Source organism: Setaria italica, chromosome I, assembly GCF_000263155.2.
Source record: "Setaria italica strain Yugu1 chromosome I, Setaria_italica_v2.0, whole genome shotgun sequence".
Lineage (NCBI taxonomy): Eukaryota > Viridiplantae > Streptophyta > Magnoliopsida > Poales > Poaceae > Setaria > Setaria italica.
The window spans coordinates 37,807,368-37,828,422 of NC_028450.1; the positions used below are offsets into that span (position 1 = coordinate 37,807,368).

The 21,055-nt window shown below is 49.1% G+C and overlaps 2 protein-coding genes across 2 annotated transcripts; one reads left to right on the forward strand and one right to left on the reverse strand.

Moving 5' to 3' along the window:
* Nucleotides 1-3,380, reverse strand: LOC101754121 (auxin efflux carrier component 1a). The gene is made up of 6 exons (XM_004953823.4): nucleotides 1,924-3,380; nucleotides 1,563-1,833; nucleotides 1,362-1,447; nucleotides 1,086-1,243; nucleotides 735-811; nucleotides 1-580 (listed from the first exon to the last, which is right to left on the reverse strand). The coding sequence occupies exons 1-6, from the start codon at nucleotides 3,047-3,049 to the stop codon at nucleotides 514-516; spliced, it is 1,785 nt and encodes a 594-aa protein (XP_004953880.1). The 5' UTR covers nucleotides 3,050-3,380; the 3' UTR covers nucleotides 1-513.
* Nucleotides 3,381-10,970: 7,590 nt separating this feature from the next.
* LOC101753714 (probable serine/threonine-protein kinase SIS8) lies at nucleotides 10,971-20,750 on the forward strand. Its single transcript, XM_004953821.4, has 13 exons — nucleotides 10,971-11,862; nucleotides 12,689-13,123; nucleotides 13,621-13,724; nucleotides 13,908-15,253; nucleotides 15,415-15,455; nucleotides 16,081-16,149; nucleotides 16,531-16,631; nucleotides 17,136-17,214; nucleotides 17,311-17,409; nucleotides 17,489-17,557; nucleotides 19,658-19,707; nucleotides 19,794-19,970; nucleotides 20,093-20,750. Exons 1-13 carry the CDS (start codon nucleotides 11,035-11,037, stop codon nucleotides 20,205-20,207), a joined length of 3,513 nt encoding a protein of 1,170 aa, XP_004953878.1. The 5' UTR covers nucleotides 10,971-11,034; the 3' UTR covers nucleotides 20,208-20,750.
* The last annotated feature ends 305 nt before the right edge of the window (nucleotides 20,751-21,055 follow it).

The window sequence follows — 21,055 nt, forward strand, 5'->3', positions numbered from 1 at the left end:
TTGGCGATTGGATCCATTTGATCAAATATAGTTACCAAGAAAACTGACAGTACCATCTCAATTCATCAAACTCATGAGATGAGCAAAGCAAGATTGATCTCTTGTCAGAATGGCGTCCATTTTACAGCGGTCAGGCGGCCAACCAGAATCCCCAAAACAACCCGTTGAGAGACCTCACCTCACCGAAACCCCACAACTCGTGACCTGCTGAAACTGGATGATCTCCTGTTCCCTTCAAGCTTTGTACTTGTACCTGCTTTTGGTGCCTTTTGCCTCACCATTGTCGTCCTAGCTAGCTAACGTCTTGTCCACCTTCCCCTTTCCATCCTCCCAATCCCCCATACCTACTTCTAGAAAAAAGAAAGAAGAAGAAAAGAAAGAAAGAAAGAAACAAGTCACTCATTTTGCAAGCGCCAAGCCAAGCAGTGTCGTTGTAGCTAGCTCTGTCCTCCTTTTGCTCCTCCCCTGATCTTCGGTGGTGGTAGCCTTTTTACAGCAATGGCGGCGTGGCACTCACAGCCCAAGCAGGATGTAGTAGACGAGCGTGATCGGCAGCGCGATGAGCATGCCAAAAATGACTCTGCAAGCAGGAAAAAAAAGGGGTGGGTTAGCAACAGGGCGCCTGTGTCAGCGGCGATTGCAGAGAGAATCTTTGAACAGATCGCGGTGTTCTTGGTTTTTGTCCGTGCTGGCGTCGTGTTCTCCGACACGGGGGGAAGTGGGGGGGCACTTACGCGGTGCTGAGAATGTCAGGGTGCACGTTGTACTCCTTTGCGAAGACGAAGGGGACAATGCCCTGGGGCAGCGCTGCCTGCTCGTTCCGCCATTTTGCAAAGCAAGAAAACACAAGCAGAGCACGGTGAGCAAACAAGAAAAAAAGGCGAAGCTTTTGTGCTGGCCTCAAAAGGCCGCGGCGTTAGAGAAAGAGAGGGGGACCAGGAAAAGAAACAGCACAGCGATGATGCCTGGCTGCTGGCCGACGCGCGCGGGCGGCAGCAACCAGCAAAAGACTTTCCCCGCTGTGCATCAGTGTGTGTATGATATCTATCCGTCCCTCTTCCCCCTTTTCCCCCCACCCAAAGTACCTGGACGATGGCGACGTGCAGAAGCGTGCCGCGGAGGCCCACGGCGAAGGACGCGGCCGCCATCACGGCCGGCCCGGTCAGGAAGCGCACGGCCATGGCGAACGTCGCCACCTTGTTGCCGCACGCGATGATCCGCGGCTGCAGCGCCATGAACAGCCCTGCAACGTACGCGCGCCGGCGCGATGGGTTAGTTAACGAGCCGCCGCCCGGTAATTCATCCTACTGTTGGATAGAAGAAGTAGGGACTAGGGAAGTTGGGCGGCGGCAGGTACCGACCGAGACTGAACATGGCCATCCCGAGCCCCGCGTCCGACAGGATGGAGATGGATTTCAGGACGATGGCCGGCATCTCGAAGTTCCACCTGCAGGACGCCAACAAATCCAAACAGCGAAGGGGATCAAACGGCTTGCCTCGCTAGATCACCGGGTGCGGCCACACCCTTGCATGTCGTATTGGTGGTTGCTACGAGTACGGACCTGAAGCAGACGAGCGACCAGATGAGGCCGATGAGGCTGGAGTAGGTGTTGGGGTTGCGGATGAGCTTGCGCCACACCATGATCAGGATCAGCCGGGTCATCACGCTCGTGGGCGGCATCGCCGTCGGCGCCGCCACCGCGTTGGGGTCGCCGCCGCCCGCCACCGCGGCCTTCTCGTCCCCTGCCTCGGCGTCCCTGTCCATGGCGCCCCTGTTCCCGAAGCTGAACTCGTCGCGCTCCACGTAGTCGTCCCGCTCCTTCGCTCCATCCACTTCAATAAACAAAGAACAAACAAATTAGCCCGAGAAACGCTCCCCAAGGCGGGGGTACGTGGTGAGATCGCGGCGGGAAAGGTCGCTACTTTTACGGGGGGACTTGGCGGCCGCGGCGTCGTTGTAGTCCGGCGCGCCGCCGCCGAAGACGTCGGAGACCGGCGAGGCGCTGGAGCTCCAGACGAACATGTGGAGGTCCTCGCCCTTGGCCTGGCCGTTGGTGGCGGCCTTCTTGGCGCCCTTGGGCGCCGCGGCCACCGCCGGGTTGGGCGCGGGGTAGTGGCCGGCCCCGGGAGCCGCATTCACGACGGGGAGAGGGTACTTGGGCTTGGAGGCGTCGTCCTCGTAGTTTGAGGGGCGCGGCGTGGCGCCGGTGCGGATGCCGAAGGCGTCGGCGGCGCCGAAGTTGGAGCTGCGGCCGACCATGGAGTAGAAGTCGTTGTGGTTGAAGCTGGAGCCCCGCGGCGTGGGGTTGCGCGACGACTGGAGCGAGTAGATCTCGGCGTTGGTGAGGTTGCTGGGGCGCGGCGTGGTGCTGGAGAAGCCCATGGAGCGGCGCGAGTAGATGTCGGAGCGGGAGGCGTTGGAGCGGCGCACGGTGACGTGTATCTTGCCGTCCTCCTTGACCTCTGCCTCGGTCTCGATGGCGTCCCTCCGGCCGTCGAGCGAGACGACGTCCGGGTCGACGACGATGGAGGCGATGGCCCCCGCGGTGTCCGGGAACTGCTCGGTGATGAGCATCCGCGCGCCGCGGTACTCGAACATGAAGAGCATGAGCGTGTACCAGATGATGCACTGGAGCACGACGATCTGCACCATGAGGCTGCCGGAGAAGTCGCCATACATGCCCTTGAGCAGCGGGATGCCCATGACGAGCGTGTTGGGCAGCGTGGAGAGGGAGAAGAGCGTGATGGTCCACTCGAGGCTGCCCCGGCGGCTGAGGTGGCTCCATGCGGTGAGCATGGCGAGCACCATGAGCTTCTGCAGCGTGTCGGCGGCGATGAAGCGCAGGTTCATGGTGTAGGGGTTGTTGGTGGAGATGAAGTGGAAGGACAGCAACGGCACGGCGAAGAGCGCCACGAAGCGGTTGATCCCGGAACACTGGTCCGGCGAGAAGATGCGCCACCACCGCACCGACCCGTACGCCAGGATCATCGCCACGTACAGCGGCACCATGGCCGTCATCACGTGGTAGAAGTCCGCCCCCGTAATCATCTTCGCCGCCTCTCTCCTCCTCTTTCAAGCTCCCTCTCTCCCTCCCAAGCTCAGCTCAGCTGATGAGCTGAACACCGCTCTCTAGTCTCTACTCTCCCCGGCGACCACCACTCCGACTCTTCACAGCTGGGCTGAGCTGAGCTGAGCTAGTGAGCAGTCTAATTCACTCAGCTAGTGAGGAGGGACTGGACTGAGCAGCTGGTGGAGGAAGAGGAGGAGGAGCAGGGCGCCGTGGTGGTTGTGCGTGGGAGAGTGTTTTATTTAGGCGAGGTGGCAGCGCGGCCCAAGCTTTATTTGGACCATCCCTTGTTTGCTTGCCTTTATCATCTAAGCAACGGTGCGCTGTGAAGGGCGATCGTGTTTGGTGAAGAGGAGGAGCACGATTAGACAGCCGAGGGAACCCAATCGCCCCCCCCCCCCCCCCCCCCCCCCCGGGGCCGAGCTGCGTACACTATACAGAGCAGGATGTGAGGGCTAGCCTGGCTGGCCGTATCCGTGCGCCGGGCCATTGTTTATACCAGGAATTATTTATACGTACGCTGGGCTAGCTTTGATCGATCAGATTCAGATAGATGTACGCTGCACGTACCGCGACATCAAGGGCCAGACAAAAGATTCAGGGCTTGGTCGGCTGGTATTCCGATAATGTATTGTAGTATTGTACCACACCCATGCTGCGCTTTTAAAACACCCATGTATCAGCCTAAATTCTATACGGTATCATACAACGGTACGTCCCCGTATGTACGTGCAGATACGCGTGGTATGCAGTACGCCAGTAGATTTAGGGCAGTATTTTCTAAACTGAAAATCCGGAATCGGTCAAGCTCTCAGCTGATAATGTGGCGGTCAGTCACTGACTCGATCGGAATCGGTTTCTTTCGTTGCCAAGGTTGCTTCGTCCAGTGTTCGCGCACAGTTCTCCTCCTTTTTGGACGTGAGGTTCAGGGCGGTGCTTATTACTCCGTTTCGAAAGGAATGGTGTTCATTTGGAGAAGGGAATGGTTACTGTACTCTCTCTCCGAAGTGAAAGGACATACAGGACATGTTGGGTGGCGGCTGCCTGCTTGCCCGGAGGGAATGGGGTAGGCAGTGACTTGTCGGCTCCCCCGCCCGTCGCCTTCCGCCAAGTCTCGTGCTAACCCGTAACGGAATCCGGGAAAGGGCCGCCAGAAATTACCACAAATGTCTCTGCGACTGCGATTACGAGTGACAAGAGGACGGGGAATCTGCTAGGGGTAGGGTGAGCGAGGAAAGGCTGCGCGCCGGCGTAGCTGTGAATATTCCTGAAACGGCAGGCGGCAGCAGGTCGCGTACGGGTCGCCGGGTCGGTATCGCTCGATCCGACCATATCTTTCGTCCTCCTCTTTGCGCTACCGGGCACAGATACTACTACAGCAGATGGCAAAAGTGTTGAGGTCAACGGAAAGCTCAAGTGCGTGAAACACGTATGCTACCAAGAATACCCGTGGCAGTGGGGTGAGGTGTGAGAAATGACCATGAAATCTGGTTCTCGATACCAAAGGTTTCGATGCTACAAAAAATCTGAATTATTGTTAATTTTCAGTACCTGATCTACAACAGATTCTACTAGCAAGTAGCACTGGTATTTCATAATTTTATCACCGGAATGTCTGAGACCCACACATGCCGACCTGCCGTTCCGAGCTCGCGAATGCGAGTTCTTTTCTGCGCATGCACGGCGACCAAACCCCCATCGGGGGGAAGAAAACACGAGTCCAAAGCGACAAATTGCCACAAACTTACTCCATTCCGGCGTCGGAACCCGCGCGCGTTGGTTGAACAGCGAGCTGGGCCGTATTTTAACGGCACTAGTAGTTCGTACTAAAAGTTTTTTTTTTAAAAGGTGGCAGGGAACATGAGGATGGGGAGTAGCGATTAGAAAACGAGCAAGAGGAGCAAAGTTTTCCCCGGCCCTGCTGCCGGTTTGGCAGGCTCGTTATTCCCTCCCTCCCGCGCGTGCACCGCCCCGCCATGATCGCCGCCTCCTGTACTCGCGCACCGAGCACCGAGAGAAAAAGCGATCGTTTCCTCATCTTTTCGGCGATGTTTCGCGTAATCAACGTTTTTCAAGAGGATTAGGCTGAGATTAGGCAGGAAACTAACTTCTTGAGTTCTTGGCCGCCTTTGACCACTTGATCGAATTGCACAAGGGAGTAGTAGGGCCGTGTGCCAACAGACGCATGGATCGGTTCTGACGTGGCTAGCTCGTCGCCTGGTCCAGGGGCTCATGCCCTCATCATCAATTATGCCGTGTGTTACGTACACATCCTAAATCGTTAGAGTTATGAATGCGCCCACATGGTTCTTCTCATCTCGCTGGTTAACGGTAACAAAGGAGGAAAGGACGAGGAGCTACGGCAAAGTGTGCCCCTAACACACCCACAAAAGCTGCTCGCTTGTCAGATTTTATTTTTCCTTTTGCGAGTGTGTGTGCGTGCGCAGATACTGTCCATAAAAATCTCATTTGCTCGACCTTTTACCCTGTCTCTTTGCTGTTCGCGAGGGCATAACTTTGGACAAATTCCCTGGCCCTGTGCCCCACTCCCGTGCTTACGTGCCGCTGCAGAAAGATGTCTGAGCGTGCGTGCTATCATTTTCTCAAGTACCATCACCGGTTGTAACCTCTACTTACCCAGCTAATCAAAGCACGGCTGCTCGTACTATGCTCGCCGGTGAAACGCTGTAAAGTGCCCTAGCAGTAGCGCTTGCATGCTGTTCCACATGAGAGCCACTAAGGCACGGATGCATTAAAAATTGAGACAAGAGAGGCAAAGTTTTGGAGAGAAAGGCAAGGGTGTGTAGGGACTTTTTTTAGGAGAAGATCAGAAACCAACTGCTTGTTTGATTCCAAATGTTCTCTTGATCTCTTCCACGCTTTGGCTTTCCGCGAGCGGTATCTCTTTGCGGGCGCTCTCCCGCTATTGTCCAAAGCTAAAAGAAAACCCATGCGTTTGGCAAAAAGCAATACTAGAATGCGTGGTTGTAGGGTGCTACTGCTACCACTTGCTTAGGCTTGTGTTGCACATCGCCACCGATCCATGAAACGGGGGATTTGGCTGGGCAAGCAGGTGAAATACCTCCAAGATTAGCTCGCAGTCGCATCCGAACCTGTTTCCCGGAATGAAATTGCTCGTATTGTAATCTCGCGTAGAAAATAAACTAAAAAAACTTCCTGGGGGACTGAGCTTGGATTCTCTATTTAGGTGCCTGATGAAGCGGAAAACTGTGGCCTGCATTTCCGTCCTCTCCTGTCCGCATCGCCGTTCTGTAGAAGATCCGTGATCCGAGTGGAACGGAGGGAGGCGTAGGCAAGTAGCCATAGGCCGCGGATCGCATAGCGTAGCCGTAGGCCGTAGCACGAGGGAACGCCAGAACTGGAGCAACCTCAAACTGAGCAAGCGTCCACGATGGAGTCAACCGCCCATATGCCTTCCCGGTCACCCGCTCTACCGTCTCTGCGGCGCGGAGATCATCCACGGCATCGGCATGGGCTCCGGGCGTGGCGCTGACCGCTCGCTCGCGCCCCGGCCGATAGATTCACTTGCCACCGGGCTGCATGGGGAACGATCTCGTCATCCCGTGCGATTTTCAGATCCCGCACGCCGCGACACGGCCGGCGATGCGCCGTTCCCCGTCCGTGCGCGTAGGCGCGTAGCCGCCATCCGTGATCCGTCGAAGAACCCCGAACTAGATTCCCACGCGGCGGAAACGGCGAAGGAGCGGAGGACCGGACCACACCCGGCTCTAGGAGGCCCAGGCTGGGAATCGGCCCGAGCGCCGAGCCCATCGCCGCGTGGGGGTCGGGCGGGCGGGGTGGGCGCGACCCAGGAAAACCGCGCGCTGGTCCATGCCGCCGCCCGCTTTCGGGGACAGAACAATCGAATTCGATGCGTGGGGCGAGGCCACCCGTCCGTCGTCCCGCCGCGGCTGTTCCGCGCCGACGAGACGAGTCGTGTCGTCCCTCCCCCGATCGCTCGCCGCCAATGGGATGCACCCCTCCACCCCGTCTCGCTCGGGCCGTCCCGATGAACAAGCTCGTCGGAAACTCGACTGCTGCTTAATCAATCCATCAATGCGGTGTCTGTGGTTCCCAACGGCATCTCACATGTGCGCCTGAGCAGGATTAGACCGGTCAAAGCCTCGTTCGGTTCGTCGCTAATCGGGGACCAGTACTCGCGCCTTGAGGTGAGAAGAAAGGCTTCCCGTGTTCCCAGTCCCAGTGGTGCCGCACGGGCTCGGGTTCTCTGAACCCGGGGCGTGCGCGATTCCCTTCAGGCCCAGCAGCAGCAGTAGCAGTACCACGATGGCGTGCTTCTAAAGTCAAGCGGCGTACAGTGCCCTCGACGTCGCGGCGCTGCGGACCTCACGGTCTGTCCCCCACACTCGCTGCTGATCGCGCGCGCGCGGCTGGCTCGTCCTGGTCCCGACGACGGGGTGGGGAAAAGCGCCGGGCAGAACCACAGGCAGAGCTCGGATGATTGCTAGCGATCGATCGCGGGGCGCGGGGTGGTGATCGCGAGCGTCACGTGTTGGTGAAGCCTGAAACGAACGAAGCATCTTTTCAGGACCAGCGCGGCGAACTTCCTCGCGCGCGCCGGAGCTCTGATCTTTCGACCGTCCTTGCGTATCGCCGCTGCTCGCCTTTACAGCCAAGCCTGCCGCCACTACTGTTGCTTCTCTGATGCGTCACGGTTGCTTCTGCTGATGGAGTAACAGTTAGTACTACTAGCTCTGTATCGCTTGGTACATGACAGTTCAGAGGGCGAGAGATGGTGCTACGCCCTATGGAGGCTGTTACGAGCAGTTAGTACTGTGATAGGGAACTGTTGAGCCAGCAGCGTAGCCTCCGTTCAGTCCTTGCTCCATGGTTAAGTCCTTTCAGATCACAAAATGCTGTGCAGCTGCGACATCTCTTTTCGGCCGTGTTGGATGGTGTTTGGTTCCTCGAGCTAAAGTTTAGTCCATGTCACATTGAATATTCGGAGACTAATTAGGAGGACTAAATATGAGTTAATTATAAAACTAATTGCACAGATGAAGGCTAAACGGCGAGACGAAGCTATTAAGCCTAATTAATCCATAATTAGCAAATGGTTACTGTAGCAGCACATTGTCAAATCATGAACTAATTAGGCTTAATAGATTCGTCTCGCCGTTTAGCCTCCATCTATGTAGTGGGTTTTGTAAATAATCTATATTTAATACTTCTAATTAGTATCTAAACATTTCATGTGACAGGGGCTAAAATTTGGAGGAGGAACCAAACATCCCCATAATTACGTGGAGTAGTAGACAGGATTGCAGAATTCATGCCAACATTCCTCGGCGGGAGTAGACCAGGGTCATTTGGGGATTCCCGATTCGTGGTGCTCTTCGGAAGGTAGTACGTCCTCGTCCCCGAGTTGCGGGGCGGTGTCGAGAAGAACCGGCACTGCATGCACATTTAGGGGGTGTTTGGATACGAGGTGTTAAACTTTAACAGTGTCACATCGGATGTTCGGATGCTAATTAGGAGAACTAAACATGAGGTAATTATAAAACTAATTGCAGAACCCTGTGCTAATTCGCGAGACGAATCTATTAAGCCTAATTAATCCATCATTAGCAATTGGTTACTGTAGCACCATATTGTCAAATCATGGACTAATTAGGCTTAATAGATTCGTCTCGTGAATTACACTCCATCTGTGCAATTAGTTTTGTAATTAACCTATGTTTAATACTCCTAATTAGCATCCAAACATCCGATGTGACAGGTGTTAAACTTTAACACTTGATTGCCAAACACGCCCTTATAATTGGGAAACCGGTGCGGGTCGCTGGGAGGCTTGCCAAATCGCCATGACCTTCTAGAAGGAAAAGGAACGGCACCGCCTTAACAGCTGTTTGGCTGTTGCAGCTCGTTGCTGAAAGCCTGAAACACATGCCAGAATGCAGAGGAACCAGAATAGCATGATACCGGTAGCAGCACAAAGCAGTTGTTTGGAACGGCATGTCTTGTACGAAAACTCTCGGTGCTAGTGGGCTGGCGGCCTGGCGCGGCCGAGACGAGAGCCAACGGATTGCAAGCAGTTGGAAGCCAACGGCCCAGAGCTGTGCACGTTTGGGCGCTGGGCCTGCTGGTTTTCCAGACTCCGGCACTGACAATCAGGCTGGCAGCAACGTACTTACGTATGGGACACGACGCTAGCGTGTGCGGTGAACCTTTGCATGTTTTCCTTTTGTGTACAGTACGGTCTTTTCACCTCATCTCAGCTGCAGCAGCAGCACTCGAAAGGAACGCTCAACAAATCAGGAGTAAGATAAATTCAGACATCAGGAATGGAAGAATCAGACTAGTAGGCGAATAGGTCCTGGGGTGTTTGGCCAGGAGGGGCTAAATTTTAGCCCCTGTCACATCGGATGTTTGGACACTAATTAGGAGTATTAAACATAGTCTAATTACAAAACTAATTGCACAACCCCTAGGCTAAATCGCGAGACGAATCTATTAAGCCTAATTAGTCCATGATTTGATAATGTGGGGCTACAATAACCATTCCCTCCTGAAGCATTAATTATGATTACTACATACTTTTCGCGATTTAGGCTACGGGTTCTGCAATTAGTTTTATAATTAGCTCATATTTAATCCTCCTAATTAGCATTCGAACGTGTGATGTGACAGGGCTAAAGTTTAGCCCGTGGCATCCAAACGCCCCCAGATCATGAACGTGTAATCCTGAACACTTGAATTGTACTTCCTCTTGTCCTCTTGGGGGCAGAAATATCTTCTGATCCCTACAAAGCTCAGTACAAAATACAGACAGCGGGCTAGTATCGGCCCATTAGCGCTTTGTGGCCCAACCTAACTAACACATGTACGAGGCTGAAATTTGAAAAAGGCCTAGATAACCATGAAAGCCCATTCAGCGTATCAAAAAGACAAATCAAACCCACCACCATCCATCAGCAGAGGAGACAGTCCAACATACGGTGGCCCAGCCGGCCAGCCGCAAGTCGAACGGGCAACCATGTGGCCCCCGCCAACTACGCTATCTGCCGCCCTACTCGGCGCGCCGCAAGGTGCGAAGGATATGCTTTCACATGGGAAGTGGGGCCCGAAGCGGAGCAAGAGTTCAAGGTCCCACATGGCAGTCGCTCCACATAACCGGGGGCGGGACTTGTGGGTTGCTGCGGTGTGGCCGTGTGGGATGGGAGATGATAAATGCACGCTGTCCACTACTACTAGCAGTGCACGCGGCAAGTGGCCCGCCAGATCAGCTTGTCAGTGGGAGTGGGATAAAGTTGCCAGGCGGGGTCCACGCGGTAGTGTTCGAGCCTCAATGGTCTGCGGGACCCACGAGAGTGGTGCTCTACCGACGTTGCTCGTCCGACGGCCGCCGCCACCACTTGGGCAGTGGTCCGGGCCCCACATGTCAGGGGATGTAAGCTGACGAGGGCCGGCGAGCTTGCCTGGGTGACCGTGATCCGCGTCCACGCGAGCTCGAGGCGGTGGTGTGTGTCCGCAAGCGCGCTTTCTTTCTGCTAAACTGATCGCTTTCTGTTAGCGCGGAGCGAAACCGTTATCGCACCTACGTTACGAATTCTGGCTTCCATGACATGCGGGCCATTATATTTGTTGTCCCCACTTGTCATAGTTAAAGACCGAAGCCTGGCCAGATATCTGCGAGCCCGTGGCCAACGGAAACCCCTGGTCCATGCCTATCCCGTGGTCTACGAGACATGCGCACGCCTTTCCTAATTAATTGGGCACACTGTAGCAAACGGGATTGACCAGCTTTGCACTTCATTTGGTAATTAACCGCAGACCCCCTATTCATTCTCTTTTGGGTAAAACCTTCGAATTCTCTTCGCCTAATCCTCATCGAGTCGGGTCATCGCGGGGACGGAGGAGACGCGAGCAGAGCTGGTAGGAGTAGGCTACTAGTCGCTTGCGATTAGCGATAACGACTAAACTAATGCCGTTTCGGCCACTCGGGGACGAGTCAATCGCTGCCAGTGCCAAAAAGCTAATCAGAGCCCTTCCGCCTCAGCGTCAGTGGCCATGTCGGATCCACCCACCCACCAGCAGCGCCAGTAACAGCGGGCGAGGAGATAGCTGCGACGGCGACCTCGGCCCCGGCGGCGGCGTTGGCGGCGGCATGAAGAACTTCCTCAGGAAGCTACACATCGGCGAGGGCTCCAGCGACGGAGGTTCATCGCCTCCCCCTCCGCCCTCCCGCAAAGGCGGTAGCGCTGGTGGTGGGGTACATCATCATCAACCGCACCACGACCAGAGGCAGCAGCCCTCGGCGGTATCCAGTTGGCTCGACTCGGTGCCTACCCGACCCCCGCCCCCGATTCCGGTGGAAGCAGAGGTGCCGACGTCGGCGTCGGCGTCGTCGGTCGGGGTTGGGGCAGAGGAGAGGAGCGCGAGGCAGTCCGCGGCGACTGAGAGGAGGCGATCGCAGCAGGAAGAGATGGAGCGGAGGCGGTTGCAGGAGGAAGAGGTGTTGAGGGAGCGGAGGCGGTCGCAGGAGGAGGAGATGGGGAGGGAGCGGAGGCGGTCGCAGCAGGAGGACGAGGTGGAGGAGAGGGTGATAAGAGAGTCGTCGGAGGCGGCGGAGAGGAAGCGGGAGAGGGAGAAGGAGGAGGACGACCTGGAGGCGTACCAGATTCAGCTGGTGCTGGAGATGAGCGCGCGGGACAATCCGGAGGAGATGGAGATTGAGGTCGCCAAGCAGCTCAGCCTGGGCTTCTGCCCGCCGCAGACATCCCCCGCGGAGGTCATCGCGGCCAGATACTGGGTCAGCTTCCCAATTCAGTACCCTGCATGTTCGATTTCATCTTCTAGTAGCAGTATTCCAATTGCAACTGTGAATTGTGATCGTGGAGTAGTTGCATGACGTGTGACTGCTTAAGATTAAACATCTTTTCCATGCTGTTTGCTTGGTTGTACTACCAACTGCCTGCATTACAGTGTTCTAGCGTGTAATTTAGTTTAGTAAGAACAGAACACTATTGTCTCGCGAGCTTAGACTATCATCTCCATTTCTTGGAGTTCTCACTGCATCATAGGCGTCCATTTTTCATAGTACACTTCCACTCTATAAATTTCAACATATGCTTAAACACCACAGGGTCATTCTCATTGCTTGTGTCGCTTGTTGAGTTTGTACTAGTAATCCAGTATACCCTTTACTGGATTGGTGACAGCAAGGATTGTTTATTTGGAGCAAAATCGTTATTCTTGGTGGAAATTTCTGTCAATTTGTTAGTACACCATTATTTTGTTAGGTCGGTAAAAGTTGTTGTGTTGGCTTGGCATAAGAGATGTATACTTGCTGTACATGACTCTGTAACTCAAGCCGTCTCCGGCTATATATACATGTGAAAGGTCACCCAACCCTAATGGTGTGTGATGTTTTCCCATCTTTCTCCACCTCTCTACATGGCATTGACATGAATGACATCTGTTATACCTACCTACACTTATTGATCTTTATCTAGATTATAGTGACGTCTGATAGTCTGGGTGGTTCTGTGAACCGAGTAACCGACTTATGGTTCCCAACTTATTTTGTCTCACAATGTATCTACCATGTCTATAATATATTTCTTCATGATTGGCAGAATTTCAACGCTCTTACCTATGATGACAAAATATCAGATGGATTTTATGATCTCTTTTACGTTGGGAATGGGCCGGCATCAGTTACTATGCCCTCTTTTTCTGAGCTACGAGCCCAGCCATTTTCACATAAAGTCAACTGGGAAGCTGTGTTGGTCCACAGAGGTGAAGACCCTGTGCTTATGAAACTTCAGCAGGAGGCCTTAATCATGGCTCTTGACCTTCAATCAAGAACATCAGAATCTGTGAGCAATGCTTTGGTGAAGAGACTTGCTAGTCTAGTTGCTAGACACATGGGTGGAATTTTTGATCCTGAGAGCATGTCAGTAAAATACCAGAATATGCTTAACTCCTTGAGAAGTAGCATTGGAAGCGTAGTAGTGCCACTTGGTCAACTAAAAATTGGTTTAGCTCGCCATCGTGCCCTGCTATTTAAGGTCAGTAACTTTATAAGCATGTTTAAACTGATATAGCTAACCTCTGATACTGTAATTCTTGCATCCGTTCTGAACTTTATTACAAAAAGGATTTGCTAGTAAAAATGAACATTGAGAAATATCTTCTATAATGTGTTATATATTCTTCTCAACTTCAAATTGAACAGTACTCCCTCCGTCCCAAATTGTAGGTCGTTTTGGCTTTTATAGGTGCATATTTTTTGCTATGCACCTATATATAATGTATGTCTAGATGCATAATTATATCCGTGGATCTAGAAAACCCAAAACAATATACAATATGAAACGGAGGGAGTAGCTCTTTAGAAGCATGCTGTTCTTGTGTCCTATTACCATACCAAAATGGATAGCTCCAGTTTTTTGCTGTTCGATAAACACACTGAACACGTGACATGGAAAACAATTGTTAGCAACATTTATTTAACTGAAAAAATGCTTCGGTGTGCTAACTTAAATCTCATCATGCTTGCATGAAGGTTTTGGCTGATGGCCTTGATGTACCTTGTCGGTTGCTGAAAGGAAGGCAGTACACTGGATCAGATGATGGAGCATTGAATATTGTCAAATTTAAAGATGGAAGGTATTGCACCCTTTACATGTACACCATCAATGGGATTTTGTAGGATGGAACAACATAGGATAACTGTGTTATACTGTTATGTGCGGACTTCTTGTGCCATTCAAGTGTTGGCAATGAGAAATGAAATTTGCACTAAATATGCATTTAGCTTTATAACCATCTATACTATGCCACATTTTGCAGGGAGTTCATTGTTGATCTTGTGGCTGATCCTGGTACACTTATTCCTTCAGAAGGTGCTGAAAATTTCACCTCTGATAATCATCACTTGAAGAAAGATGACACTACCAACCTGCTGGGATCATCTTTTAGTGGAGCATCGAGTTCAGCCTATGGTTCTTTTGAGTATGAGTTACTAGACAGAAGATCCACTTCAAGCAATGTTGGTGCTTCTGATACAGATGGACCTACAACTAATCAGACAAGCAACCAACAAAGTATGCTATCAAGTTCATTCGAGAAACTATCAGTTAGCACATGCACTAGTGGAAATAAGCCTATCATTAATGAATCTACAAACACAGACTACATTATGGTTGCAAAAAACAAAGAGAAATCAATTGCACCTGTCGATTCTTCATCATCTTCACCATCTACGTCAGATATGGGCAGCACTCCAGCTTTCCGGAGAATGAAGGTGAAGGACATTTCAGAATACATGATTAATGCTGCCAAGGAAAATCCACAATTAGTTCAGAAGATCCATGAGGTTTTACGTGAAAATGGAGTTGTGGCACCACCTGACTTGTTTTCAGAGGATTCCATGGAAGAGCCTAAGGACCTCATTGTATATGACACCGCGCTGTTTCAAAGCAAGGATGAAATGAAAAGAACGATGAATGAGTTCGAGTCAAGGACATACACAGATAGTGGCCATGCTCCTTCATTGCCTCATCATCCTGGACATGAACTCCAACCAAAAGTTGTTCCTCACCGAGTACCTCTGGAATCACTTAAGCCTGTTGAGGGCCTGGGCGTCTACCATCCCCATGATATCAGAGATATTGCGTCTCCCTTTGTCTCTCAATATGAACCTTCTGCACCTCCTCAGGAAGCTCCGGCACCACTTACAAAGCAATTGCCTGTTACAGCAGCTGCTGTTGCAACTGCTGCAGTGGTTGCATCCTCCATGGTTGTTGCTGCAGCTAAATCTAACAGTGACGTGAACTTTGACGTGCCTGTTGCTGCAGCAGCTACTGTCACTGCAGCCGCAGTTGTTGCCACAACTGCTGCTGTGAGCAAGCAATATGAACACTTGGAGCCTGGTAATCAGCTGCTTAACTTATCAAGTCCCTCTAAAGGAAATGAATCGGTTGAGAAAGGTGGAGATGATTTTTGGGATAAAGACAACCTTGAAGCTGATCATCCCCAAGATAATGCTCTGGATCAAGAAATTCCTCAGGAAGCTGAACGAACCTCAGATAAATCAAGTGGGACAGAGAGTGCGAAATCTGATCTTGCTTTGGAGGACGTTGCGGAGTTTGAAATCCAATGGGAAGAAATTGTTATTGGTGAACGAATTGGCCTCGGTACAGTTGATTTATTACTTAATAATTTTTTTATGAAATTGATGGTTCTCTTAATCATAATACTATTTCAGTGACTGGGAAATGATTTTCTTTGATCCTCTTTTGAAAAATAAGACATCATGTTTTTATTTTTAATTCAGTCCAACCCTATTGTGTTCCAGGATCATTTGGAGAAGTTTATAGAGGAGAATGGCATGGAACGGTATGTCCTCCAGTCAACAAGTTCCTTGTTTATCATCTGAATCAGCAATGTCCAAATGAGCAATGGAAAAATAGCGAAGCAAAGTCAACCCTTTTTAGTATACTGAAGCACTGAACTAAGGATGTGAAGAAATATTAATTTAGATAATATAGTAACATAATATGTGCCAACACTGAAATGTAATGGCTCTGTACCTGTCTATTTTACAGATCTTTAGCAATGAGACAATCCAGTTAATAAAAGGCAATGTGAAACTTTATTGCCATTTGTGTAATTTCTCCTATTATATTGTGAAAGGGCTAATCTTCTGACAGAAGAGAACATTTTACTTGTACACTTAAACTGCACAAACTTTTTTGGTCAGTTGTTTTAGTTTTGTCCTAGAACTTTAGGTGACTTCAGATATCTTCAGTGACAGGCCTTAGCATCATTTGGAGAAACAGGTTTCAAAAACATGACTAGCATCAGTAGTTTTGTTTAATTTGAAGATCCATCCATTTTTGCATTCAGTCTTCTGTTAAACTTCTAGCTATGTTATTTTTCATTGGCACTGTCACTGTATTTTGCTTCTTTTTCTTTGTTTACCGCTACCTTTTACAGGATAATAATTTGTTTTTACCTACAGGAAGTTGCAGTCAAGAAGTTTCTGCAACAAGATCTTTCAGGTGATGCTCTTGAGGAGTTTAGAACTGAGGTATACTTGTCTCTGGAATCTGGATGTCATTCCATTGGCATAAATAGACTGAACTCCAAATTTTGGCGATGTTATTTTTATTTATGCTTTTGTATTTTCTGAGGCACACATGTCTATATGCATTCTGTGTATTTCTCTTCAATACTTATAAATTACATTAATGTTTTGTTAGGGTGTGACAGTTGATAGATAATGCTTCATTTTGACAATAGTTTCTTAATTAAATTGCAAATTACAGCTGTCTATGTCTCACAGTTTTGGAGAATATGCCATCGTTTTGTTATTTGAAAACTTTACTTTTTTACATATGGGTTTGGGCCCAGTCGAGTTTCTTTCTCAGCTGCTCTTGCACCACCTGATAATGCATTGTTTCATGCCTAGGTGCGAATAATGAAGAGGTTACGGCATCCTAATGTTGTTCTCTTCATGGGTGCTATCACTCGTGTGCCTAATCTTTCCATTGTCACCGAATTTCTTCCAAGGTGGGCTTTATTTATTTATATTGTTTACTTCGTAGCATGTAGCAAACAGGATCACCAGTGATTTTACTTTATGATTCAGAATACAATGTGTTACTGGCATAAGCTTCTCTCTAACATCTTCCATGTTGCAGTAAGTTTACGAATAACTACTGATGTGTAGAGATAGGAACTTTTTATTTATGTATATGATTGTCTTTAAAAACAGTACATTAAATCAGTGGCGAGGGATCTGTTACTGAGTTCACGACACGAGTGTACATAAGTTTAAGAAAGAAGAAAAGGTATTGTTGGGAGTTGGGATGCTGGTATAACAGTATCATTTAACACATGCATACCATGCGTAGTATATAGGAGGCACATGTTCTTGTAAGCTTAATTCGTGCATATCCATTTCAATAGCTCCATTGACCCTTCGTGCATAACATGTGGCTGCAGTTTCCAGTACTCGTTGAAATTCTGTATCATTTATTAATGTTACTAGTGCTACCATTTTTGGTGTTGCAGAGGCAGTTTATTCCGGTTGATTCATCGACCCAACAACCAGTTGGATGAAAGGAAACGCTTAAGAATGGCACTTGATGTGGTATGACTAATGAATAATTTGGATATCACTATCGCTAGTTGCCGATAAATGCGGAGAAGCATTACTGAGTTCTAAGCTTTTGTTTCTATTCTCTAGGCTCGTGGTATGAATTATCTGCATAATTGCTCACCAGTTATAGTTCATCGAGATCTGAAATCCCCAAATCTACTGGTGGACAAGAATTGGGTTGTGAAGGTAACATACAAGCTCCCTTATGACACTGACATTACGTGTAATCTATATCACTGGTTGCTTCATAACTTTTTGCTATTAGGTTTGCGATTTTGGTTTGTCAAGAATGAAGAACAAAACCTTCCTGTCATCAAGATCAACAGCTGGAACAGTAAGCCTGCATGATTTTTGGCTATTTTATTACAAGTTTTTGTTCTCCTGCACTCTCCCAAAAAGTATATCGCATAATCCTAAAGCATTTGTGGTTTAACAGCAGGTGTAAATTATGCTGCCAGTTACCACCAAATTTCTTGGAGTGTGTGCAATTTTTTTTTGAGAGTACAGAAGCACTTACATCGTTATGAATATATTTATTCTAATTTTGAGTTATCTAGCTGTGTAAACTATAAATTATCTTCACCGTTTGTTCTGAAAAAAGTACAAATACCTGCCTCCGGGTCTTGTCTAGTTAATATTAACATTAATTGCATCAGGTATTAATAAACTTTCTCCATCGTGCTCCTTGCATATGGAAAAGGAATGAAATATTTGAAGGTATAATTTTTTTTTTCTCAAACATGCAGGAGAGCTACGTGTCATTACATTAATAAGGAGTTGTGATTACAATGCAAATTGGTAACAAAAAAACAGAAATAAGAAAAATGCCACTGAATAAGAAAATAGAATGACCAAGAGGGGATGGGGGCTACTAGCAAGACAGCAGGTTCCTTAGCTCCTGCGCCCCAGCTGCACACCACGAGTTAGAGGCACACACACCATGACTCCATGAGTTAGAGCCTTCAACATCCACTGTAGCTGCGGACCCAGGGTTTCTCAGCTACGCATTCAAACTTTAAACGTAGATAAGTATTTACTAAAAAGGAGAATTTTTCATAGCAACAAACTACATACAATAAATTGAGCCAACAAAAACATGTTTTTGGATAATCAGAGGGCCAACATGTTGCATACTTATGCATATATCTAATGCATACAATACATAGTCAGGTTTCCAGCAAAAAAATTGGTCATTCAGCTGAGTGCCCTTGAATCAAGGGAGGTCTGCCCCTGCCGCTGCCTGGATCATTGTGTTCATGGTCCCATGTGACAAGGATTACCAGGGAGTTGAGCCTTTTCTCTGAATTGTTTGTCTACTGATTTGAGTGCACGGCAGTACCAGCTGGTGAAGATGGCTGGGTCTGCCTGTGGAGATACCCCTGGAGGCCAATCATTTGGACTTCAGAGCAGGATGAACCACACCTCTCTGGCAACCAAACAAGAGACCATTGGGCATTGGATGATGTCATTGGCCTGATGACATGTTGGGCATCTCGCTGGGTGTGGTAGCTCACGCCTGATCAATATCCACCATCCTACATCTATTGTGGATCCTGAGCCATAAGAATTTGCATCATAAAGGAGCATCACATCTCAATACACGCTTCCATGGTGCAAATCTGATGCATCAAACATAGAAAGCTCGGTAGTTCAACTTGGTAGAGTAGATCTCCAAAGCTGATAGTTTCCAGACATGTTGATCCTGCAACCCATGCTGCAAGGACGCTTGCTCTAGGAGGTCCTGGTCCTGCTGATACTCATCCACTGCCCGTACAGATAGGGTTCCCTGAAGGTACAATTTTGACCACCCTAATATGGAAGGAAGATTGGTGATGATATTCGCAGAGTTATGAATGGAAAGGTGTAAAACCTTGCATTATTTTTCACTTCATAGTAAAGTTCTCTATGGACTTGTCTGGTAGCCTCAATTCTCTTGTGAAGATGCTATAGTCATCACATATCCAACACTCATTTCATTAATTACTATTTGTAGAATAAAGTGGGTGGAATGCTATGTTTCATGTAAATATACCAGTTTATGCCTTCTATGTTAAGGACCTGGGTGGTTTGGCTTGTGTTCATTCTATAAGCCGGTTTTTTGCACTGCTTGTGCATAATAAACAACTACCTTTTTTAGATAAAGTCAAAAGGCTGTTCCCCCTTTCGTAGGGCTCTGCAAACTCTCATGCTCTAGGAGCAATCCTCTCCTACCTTTAGCTTCTGCCTTCTGCATGTGAGATTTCAGTTAAGTCCAAAACTACTAACTGTCTAGATTCTAGAGACAACTGTAACTCTGCTGATAAGATTAACCTGGGTGAGCACTGTTAAGTGTGTTTAGGTTAACTTGTGCTATCTGTTCGTATACCACTTTAAAAGTTGTAGTTGGTTCAAGTGCTACGTTAAGTCACTACTGAACAATTGTGCTGATGTGCAGGCGGAGTGGATGGCTCCAGAAGTACTTCGTAATGAACCATCAGACGAAAAGTAAGCTCTACTGGAAAGACTTGGTTCAAATATGACCTTATATTGAATTATTTTGTGCCTGCTGAAACTGTTTTATGTGTTGGCAGATGCGATGTTTTTAGCTATGGAGTCATATTATGGGAGCTATGTACTCTATTGCAACCTTGGGAAGGAATGAACGCCATGCAAGTTGTCGGAGCAGTTGGATTTCAGAATCGTCGCCTTGATATTCCAGATAACATTGATCCTGCCATAGCAGAGATAATAGTGAATTGCTGGCATACGTTAGTATTCTTAACTTTCTTGGTGCATTTAAAAAATACTGCAGAGTCATTCCACAAGCATTCCATCCTCCTACTTGGTATGCATTTTTTGTCAGCTAAATTCTCTTTGTTATTCGTCATAGGGACCCAAAGTTGCGGCCATCGTTTGCAGATATCATGGCCACATTAAAACCATTGTTGAAGAACCTGACCAGCAATCAAGCACCAAGGCAGACAGCTCAACAAACAGATCAGTAAGACGAGGAGATTAGCAACTGGCCAACGTCCGTAACTTATAGGATTATTTCTGTACAGTAACAGCAAGCTTGTGGTCAAAGATGAGAAAAATCTGTGATGTTGGTCTGTTTGCTACTCTATCCAACTACTGGTGTAAGTTTTAAGAGTGGCAATGTGACGTCAAGCCCGCTTGCCATTGATCCGGATTTGAGACCAACGCTGGTATACCCGTGAAAGAAGACGAAGGGGCGAAGGGGTATGATCAAAGCAAGAAATTGTGCCGAACAATAATGTTTTTGGCACAGTGGAACGCTTGAATCAGGAACTGATGTGGCAGGCGGAATGGGGGGCCTTTGTTCATACCATCTCTCCTTTTTCTTTCGTTGTGTGCGTCACCAAATGGTGGGTATTTATGTGTAAATGTCAACAGTAATGTGCTGTCAACCAAGGAAAAAGAAAGAGAAAAGGTTGCTCAGCTTGTGCAGCGAGTTTGGACTCACCTCGTGGCTGATGTGTGACCACTTTGCTCAACATGTTGAGGTTGGCCGCTGGGGCTCTTCGTTACATACCATGTCTGTTTTTTTTTTTCGTTCTCACTGAATGCTCACCAGCTGGAAGCCTCTGCTCGCATCAAGTTGATGATCTGCTGTCGCTGTCGCCCGGTTTTGCATTCCGTCGCCATCTCTTGGGTTCGAAAGCAGCGAGCGTGCCGTGACGCTACGGCAGATCACATAGTCACGGAAGAAATCACGGTTACTCTGTCTCGCCGTCGGCCCGCCTATCGAACCTTCTCATGGCAGCTCCGTCAAATCGGCCGCCGGCCCGCCGGTCGTCAGGGACAAGGCGCATGGGATCAGTCTTCGCGAATC

Excerpts from the sequence above, each read along its gene's own strand:
- LOC101754121 (XM_004953823.4), bottom strand. The coding sequence starts at position 3,049 with ATGATTACGGGGGCGGACTTCTACCACGTGATGACGGCCATGGTGCCG. Across the intron at positions 1,834-1,923 it reads CGCCAAGTCCCCCCGTAAAA|TGGATGGAGCGAAGGAGCGG; the intron begins GTAGCGACCTTT and ends TGTTTATTGAAG. Across the intron at positions 1,244-1,361 it reads GATGGCCATGTTCAGTCTCG|GGCTGTTCATGGCGCTGCAG; the intron begins GTCGGTACCTGC and ends CGTACGTTGCAG.
- LOC101753714 (XM_004953821.4), top strand. The coding sequence starts at position 11,035 with ATGCCGTTTCGGCCACTCGGGGACGAGTCAATCGCTGCCAGTGCCAAA. Across the intron at positions 16,632-17,135 it reads GTCACCGAATTTCTTCCAAG|AGGCAGTTTATTCCGGTTGA; the intron begins GTGGGCTTTATT and ends TTGGTGTTGCAG. Across the intron at positions 19,971-20,092 it reads ATAGTGAATTGCTGGCATAC|GGACCCAAAGTTGCGGCCAT; the intron begins GTTAGTATTCTT and ends TATTCGTCATAG.